Consider the following 8,156-nt stretch of genomic DNA (forward strand, 5'->3'; position numbering starts at 1 on the left):
ATAATTTTAAAAAATTATGTGTTAGACATGGTTTTAAAACATAAATGTGACAATTAACATTTTTTTGATTCATATTAATATAAATTACTCTTTTTTTTTAAGCTCATTTAATTATGCTATTTGATCAGGAGAAAATGTTAGTACAAAAATTAGTTAAAATACTCCCTCCGTTTTTTTTTTTTTATTTACATTACTTTCCTTTTATGGTTGTTTTTTTTTAAATGCATCACTTTTATATTTGGTAACTTTATATCATATTTATCATTTATCTCTCTTACTTTAAACCCCACTCAAATTATTTTATCATTTTTCCTTCTTCCATGGTCCCCACTTAAATAATAAAAATATCTATCTTCTCTCACATACCTTCTTTTCTTTTTCATGGTCACCATCTTACTTTTACTACAATAATTTATTCATCCACACACAATATTTTATTACTCTCCTAAAACTTTGTGCATTCTCAAGTGATGCAAATAAAAAAAAACGGAGAGAGTATGACAATTAATTTCGGACAAAGTGAGGATAATCTGTCTTAAAATAAGCTTATTTCAAGTGAGATGTGGAGCCCATAGTTGGTCCTATGCTTTGCTGGCTTGAAGCTCTCCATTGTTGGTTTTTAATGGGGTCTGTCTGCTAAGAAGACCCCTCCAACCCAACCCCAACTCCCCTTCAAAAAAAACTTAAAACAAAATTCAATTCAATTCACCTCTTTTTTGGAAATGCTGATACCTCATTTTCATTCTCGTCTTCAGTCTCATCACTTTCTTCCAACTACTCATACCAAACAAAGCTCAATTTATTAAAAAAAAAAGTACCCAAAAAAAAAATTACAATCTTTCTGCAATTTTTAATGGTTTTGATTTTGATGGATCTTTAGATCTGAAAGTATTTGCAGCCACAAGTAGTATTTGTTTGTTTTTCTCTTTTTTCTGGATCTTTGCTCAGCTTCTGGGTACCCCAATCATAAGGTCAGTTTTTTTAAAATTTGTTTTAAATCTTGGTTTTGATTTTTTTTTTTTTTTTTTAATTGATGATTTGTTGGTTGATAGTTATTGAAGTGTTTGTGACTTTGTGGGGTTGAGTTAAAATTGAATTTTGTCATCTTTGTCTTTAATTTCTTCTTTGTGAAACTTCCTTTGTTGTGGGTTTATCTATGATATATAGATATATAGCTTCAAAGCACTATTTGTGGCCTAAAAATTTGGAGAGTTAAAAAGTTGAGTTTATTACCTCTTTGCAACTGTTCTTATTAAAATTGATTTTGTTTTTCTTTATCTTTCATGTTAGAAGCTTTGTTAATAGGTTGATTATTATGTTTCAGGGAGAATTATAACTGGGTTTCAGAGCTCGAATCAAATCAAATCAAATCGAAATTTTGAGACTAAATTAGACTGCAATATGATCTGTTAGACATATTGATCAGTATATATGTCAATATTGTAGAATTTAGGGTGTGTTTGGATTTTCTTAGTGGTGATTTGCAAATTGTAAGAAGGGTGGAGTTGAAATTTTTAGGTGGAAAAAAGGGAGGGTGTAATATTGTTGGGTGAAAAAGTTGGTTTTAAGTGTCCCATATGAAATGTGGGGAATTAGGAGGGTGGTTTGGTTGAGATGAGGTATGCTATCAGGGTTCATGAATTTTCTGAGGGCCTGTTTGTGGCCAGTTTCGGATCCTTCAATCCACGCGGGTTTGGATTCGATTGGGCGTCAAGAAGGGTTACTATGGTACAAGGATACTGGGCAGCATGTTAATGGTGATTTCTCGATGGCTGTTGTGCAAGCCAATAGTTTGCTTGAGGATCAAAGTCAACTTGAATCAGGCAGCTTGAGCACACATGATTCTGGTCCCTTTGGTACTTTTGTGGGCGTCTATGATGGGCATGGTGGCCCGGAGACTTCCCGTTATGTCAATGATCACCTCTTTCGTCATCTCCGTAGTAAGTTTCTTCAAACTGCTTCGAATTTGGAACAACGATTTTCTATGCTTCTTGTTTGGTTTGTGGAATTAAAATGAAGTAGTGAATGGATGGAAGAATTAATTTGTTCCTTATATTTTGTACGGACATGGGGATCAATTGTTGTACTCTCTTTATTCCAATCACTATTACCCACTGCTAATCTTGTTGGAAGTTCCTCTAAGTTTGGATAAGAAAGATTCTTTTGGAAGTTATGAATTTCGCTTTATCAAATTACTTGACTCCAAAGACCATCCCCTGTCAGATTTCCTCAAAATTAAATTTTTGTTTCTTTTGTTGTTTTCTTTGAAACTGGATGTATGTATAAATTTTTCCATTAAGTCTTGTTAAAAGAACAGGAAACCAAATAAATTGTCAATATTCTTGTGAAAGATCCTGTTGTTTGTATGCAATGGCCTATAAATTATGAGTTTGGGGATTAAGTTCACCCGAGTAAATTATATCAATTATTTTGCAGGATTTGCTACTGAACACCAGTGCATATCTGCTGATGTAATTCGGAAGGCAGTTCAAGCAACAGAAGAAGGATTTTTATCTGTTGTTACTAGGCAATGGCCAATGAAACCCCAAATTGCAGCTGTTGGATCATGCTGCTTAGTAGGAGTGATATGTAACGGTACTCTTTATATCGCAAATCTTGGTGATTCTCGAGCTGTTTTGGGGAGACTTGTCAAGGCAACAGGAGAAGTTCTTGCAGTCCAGCTCTCAACAGAGCACAATGCATGTTTAGAGGCCGTGAGACAGGAGCTGCAGTCTATGCATCCTGATGATTCACATATTGTCGTGTTAAAGCACAATGTTTGGCGTGTAAAGGGCCTTATACAGGTATAATTTGTGTCCAGAATTGCTGTTACTTGCATTGTATTGGTTATTGTGCTACTTCAACTCGATTAACTTCCTGTTGTCAATTATCCTCATATAATTTCAAGTAAGCTAAACCTATGGTATCACTAGACTGCGCTGAAAATCCTGTTTATGCAACCACTGGAAGGAGTAGCTGATAAGTTGCTTGATATGGGAGTGTGAATGGGGTCTAGTGTAATTTAGTTTAGTTTGATAGCTATGTGCAATGGTTAGTTATCTTAAAGCTTCTTCAGTTGTCTCTTAAAGGACTATTGATCTCTTCAAGTTTTCCTTATCTCATTTTTGCTCCCGCTTCTTGCCATTAGATTGTCACTAGGATACAAAAAGAATTAACTGCTGCTCTGAAATTGAGGACCAATCCAATGTTTTTGTGATTTCTACCCTGCTAAGATTTCACTAGTGTTTGGATAAAATCTAATTTCTGTTTGTGATGTAGTTTCTTCCGGTATGCTCAATCCCATAAGATAAATTCTGAACTGTATTGTCAATTTCAATGTCAGCCCAACTTTGTTTTGACTGTCCTGTATTGTATCCTTCATTAATCACTATGTCCCACATAATTGTCTGTTCTTTGCTTTTTATGAATGCGAATTGTAATTAACTAATATTGGAGATTTAACCAATTAGGCTATGGAACAATGGTTTGATGGTAATGAGGAAAAAAATTGATTTGGCAAACTGGCATTCTTTTACCAAATATGACAACAGTTTCAGACTAACTAAATTAAAAATCGTATAATAGTTCTGGGACTGAGGGAAACTGTTTAGGAATACTACTGAATGAATATTTCTCTACTCATAAACCATTTGTGGTGGGTTGGCGGTTTTTGTTATTAAAAGGTACTTCTATTGTTCCATAGTAATTTTTCTAATGTAATATAGGTTGTGTTGTAATATAGTGCGGTTGATAATGCTTGAATTTTATATAGGAAGATTGCCCCCTTTTTTCATATAATTAACACAATAACCCGACTGTAAGAATTTTGCAAGATTATGGGTAAATGGGCCCTACAATAGAAAACTTCTTCTTGACTTCTCATTGATTCAAATTGTATGTGAAAGTGGTTGTAGACCCCATAAGTTAGACCAACTTTTGGATAGCAAGACATATCTCTTGTGATGTTTCAGGCTTGCATTTCAGATGCAACTCTAAAGTGATTATTACATAATCTTAGTAAATTAGTGATGTTAAGTGTTAGGATTTTAGCTGCTTCAATTGAAAGAAAATGTTGGGTTTGTATCTTGCTTTAGCATATGAAGTTATGGATTTTATTACTCCAACTTTTATGCTGCTTCACTGCAGTAAATGTGATTTTATGTATATATATAAATTGAGGATTGATTAACGGTGCAAGTTATTCATCTCGAAATATTGAATTTCATGGGTGAGGCTAATACATAGAGACTAGAGTCAAAATACGACACACTTTGGAATAATTTCTGCACTTGAGTTTTGGCTGCAAGTTGTGGATGTCCCTTATGAATAGGCTACAATTTAGGTTTTCCTCTGGTATTGACATTCATATTGGCTCTACAAGTTTATACCTTTTCCTACTGTAGAAATTAAAAAGTTTCTGTCTTTAAGTTGTATATGACGTGGAATTATGAGCATTATGGCGTCCTTTTACACTGGACCCCGATACCAGAAAACTTCCAAAAGTTAGGGCAAACTGTGGATCCCATTTTGAAATGCATTATGCATTTTGGCAAGCACAAAGCCACAAAATGTTTTTCCTGTGGATTTTGTTTTGTAAATGGTGTTTAGTAGTTTTGGCTGGTCAAAAGATCTGATTTTGAATTTACTGTATCAATGTTTTAGTGGATTTTGAGAAGCTGGATTTATTTCAACTTAAGATGAGTAGAGTGAGGGTTTATAGATTTGTAATTTTGTAATTTGTTCCATGCATCCATTTCATGTTTTATCCCAATGGAAAAAAAATGTGCTTAACATTTATGAGTTCTCAACTGCAGGTTTCTAGATCTATTGGAGATGTATATCTTAAGAAGGCTGAGTTCAATAGAGAACCTCTATTTGCTAAATTTCGGCTCAGAGAACCTATCAAAAGACCGATATTGAGCGCAGACCCATCAATTATAGCTCATGAACTGCAGCCGCATGATCAGTTTGTAATATTTGCTTCTGATGGACTGTGGGAGCACCTTAGCAATCAAGAAGCTGTTGATATTGTCCAAAATAATCCACGTAATGTAAGATTTGATTAGTACTGATCAGTAGCTTTTTTTCTGCTACGTGGCATACTTGGTACTTAGTAGATCTAGAATATCCTCTTTTGCAATGTTAAACTTAGTCAAATTTTGAAATGTTCTTTCTTCTTCTTCTTTTTTTAAATTCTAGTTTGATTTTATGCTTCTGCGCCTTGAGAAATGTGTAATATGTAGATTTTCTTAGTACTCTGTTATAAGTAGCTGTCTAAGCACAGCTTTACCTTTTATGAGGTCAGTTATATGTGCTTCTGTTGGTGTTGAGCTGTGCATCTGTCACTGAATTCTTCTCCTGCTCCTTAGTTATTCACAATTTCTTGATTGGATGTCTCAAACTGCTTTCACATCTCTTGTTTGGGTTAAAAAAAACACCTATTCATGCACAATAATGTGGAGGAAAGATAATGTGTCTTGGCTCTAATTTCCTTTGTCTTCGGTTTAGCTATAGTTTCATATTTTCAATACATTATAGTATTGTTTTTTGTATTAAAACTGTTTTCTTTGTCTTGGATTTATCTTACTTTCACATGCATATCTAATCTATTACCTTATGTTTTAGCAGGGAAGTGCTAAGAGACTGGTTAAAACTGCACTTCAAGAAGCGGCTAAGAAGCGAGAAATGAGATATTCGGACCTGAAGAAAATTGACCGTGGGGTTCGCCGTCATTTCCATGATGACATCACTGTGGTTGTGGTGTTCCTCGACTCAAATCTCGTGAGTCGGGCTACGACTGGATCTAAGGGTCCACAAGTATCAATTAGAGGAGGTGGGATTACCTTGCCTTCGAATACTCTAGCACCCTCATAGATGTTCACTTGTCATGCTACATGGCTTTCAGAAAATCAGGTGCGTTTTTGAAGAAGGGGAGAGGCAAAAGGAGAGGGTACTATAACGTGTTCTCATGATGTATGCCGTAGCTACTTTTAACTTGGAACTGACAGTGGATTTTAAAGGTCTGTCGTGGAATCGAGAACAGTGTTATCTGGAAATCAGAATACCTCAGGTGATGGTTATGGTAGTTAAATTCCTCATATTGACTAGTATCTTTTGTTACGAGGATTTTCCACTTTTACCCTATCTATTTGTTTAATTCTATTGTTTTACTTAATATATCCGAAGGGTGCTTTTAGGCCCATTGTATAAAAAGAAAGGGAAAGAAAAAGGGGTCATTTTGGCTATACTCTTCAGTCTGAACTTCTTAAGAAACTTTTAGCTAAGATGCTGACTGAAAGGGGCTTTAAGCTTCTTCAGTGTAGCACGAATTTGTGATTTCTCCTCCTTTGGTTCAGATTTGGAGTTAATTTGCTCCCCAGTTGGGGTTTGTAGATATGGGTTTGGATAGTTTCTTCGCTTTTATTGCATAAACTGTCTTTAAGGTAGGCACTAGGACATTGGCTTTAGGCTGGACCCTTTTGAATTATTTTTCCTTGGAGGAACTTGTAATATACGAAGTATAAATTGGCTGTTAACTTGTTGAACGATGATGTTTGCTATTTGAGCTGTCCATCTGGTTTAAGGATAGGATTGTATATATCTTGTCACTTAGCTCTTATGTTGATGCCCTGGTGAATTAATTTATATAGCATTGTGGTTGTGGACTTGTGGTATTGCCTTTTGTTTTCCATCGGGCTCAGTCTTAGCACGGGATGTGTCCATTGCTCGTGATGACCTTTCTAGCTATATGAGTATAAGTTCTCTTTTAATCTAAATCAAAATATGTCCGAAACATGTTGGTGAACCAGTCAATGTAGGCTAACTCACCTCGTCTGGTTCGAATAGACTTGAGTCGGACTAGACGAGGACTATACTTGTTGGGTCAAATTGTCATGTTGTTTTTATGGGTTCAGGCCAATAAAGTGAAAACAATTGCAGAATTAGGAAAACTTTAATGGGTTGAGTTGGGTTGCAAAAATTCAGTTAGCAGTGATGAACTGAACCAACCTAGCCTCACCTGATTCATACAGGACTGGCAGCTTATAGAACCATGTAGGCCTTAGGGCGAAAAATAGCTTAAGCCTGAATCAGCTTGCCCTGTGAGTCGTGAGTTTGTGACCACCTTCAGATGCTACAGCTCTATAAAGAAGACTACAGTACATGTTCACATCAAACTTGCCCGGGCACAGACCAAGCAGGTGTATCTACTGTCTCAGGGTGAGCAAGATCGAGCTTCCGTTTGAAGTTAAGGAGCCCTATTACAAGTTTAGACCTCGTCGCCCTGGTATCAGATTCAATTCCAAACCTTTTGCTCTTCACCAGTTAGTACTACTCGTCTACACAATATGACAATAGCTTGTTCTGATTGCCGAGTGAGTTTGTTATCAGGTAAACTTTGAAAAACTTAATCGTTTATTCAAGTCTCAGCGATTTTGATCAACATCATTACCCCAAAAGGGTTACACTTTCTGACACTTCATTGATAAAACTGATTTTTTTTCTTTAATAGGAAGGCCCATTGAAATAATGAAGAGAAACATCACTTATTGAGAAAGCAACTTTTTTGTTTGTTTGTTTTTTTTTTTTTTTTTTTTTTTTTTTTTTTTTTTTTTTTAACTCATCCTATTAGAAAAGGGAAGGTTTAGGGAAATCCCTCCTATAATAACATCAGTGAGAATGTCCCTAGCCTTACACCTACATGGTTACACCTGACGGCACGTTTGGTTAACAGTTATAAATTGTGGTAATGGTAGTGAATTTGTACGTAATCTTGCAATGAAGGTCATTACTATGTCAATTAGTTAACGGAACTCTTGCTAGCTAGTATGTGAATTTTTTTTGCCCCCACAAATATTCATTATCACACAATACCACCCCTAAATTGATTATGAAAATTTGGAAGAAAATGAGGTTTTTGAGGAGAGAATAGTATACTGTATGAATTGACTTCAAAGTTACTTATAAAGTCATTACCATTATCATCGTTTATAATCAAAGTTGTAGAGCTAACCGCTAGGCCCGCTACCCTAACCTCCTACAAAGTATATCATACTCCGTATAAGATGGCTAACCACCTGTGAACCTACTTCCCATATTCTAAACCTAGAAGGCTACAAATGAATGGGTCTACAAGTGGATGGGTGCAGTTTTCTGTG

The 8,156-nt window shown here is 35.5% G+C and overlaps 1 protein-coding gene across 3 annotated transcripts; it reads left to right on the forward strand.

Moving 5' to 3' along the window:
• Window positions 1–637: 637 nt before the first annotated feature.
• LOC145590064 (putative protein phosphatase 2C 60) lies at window positions 638–6,571 on the forward strand. Of its 3 annotated transcripts, XM_081646802.1 has the most exons (5): window positions 638–971; window positions 1,325–1,940; window positions 2,437–2,804; window positions 4,815–5,051; window positions 5,626–6,571. In XM_081646802.1, exons 2-5 carry the CDS (start codon window positions 1,622–1,624, stop codon window positions 5,872–5,874), a joined length of 1,173 nt encoding a protein of 390 aa, XP_081502928.1. In that variant the 5' UTR covers window positions 638–971; window positions 1,325–1,621; the 3' UTR covers window positions 5,875–6,571. The 3 variants fall into 3 exon arrangements, with proteins under 3 accessions (XP_081502928.1, XP_081502927.1, XP_081502929.1); XM_081646801.1 differs by lacking the exon at window positions 638–971 and having other exon boundaries at window positions 1,084–1,940; XM_081646803.1 differs by lacking the exon at window positions 638–971 and having other exon boundaries at window positions 1,120–1,940; window positions 5,629–6,571.
• Window positions 6,572–8,156: the final 1,585 nt, after the last annotated feature.

This window comes from Chenopodium album, chromosome 17, assembly GCF_948465745.1.
Source record: "Chenopodium album chromosome 17, dcCheAlbu1.1, whole genome shotgun sequence".
In the NCBI taxonomy this organism is placed as follows: Eukaryota; Viridiplantae; Streptophyta; class Magnoliopsida; order Caryophyllales; family Amaranthaceae; genus Chenopodium; species Chenopodium album.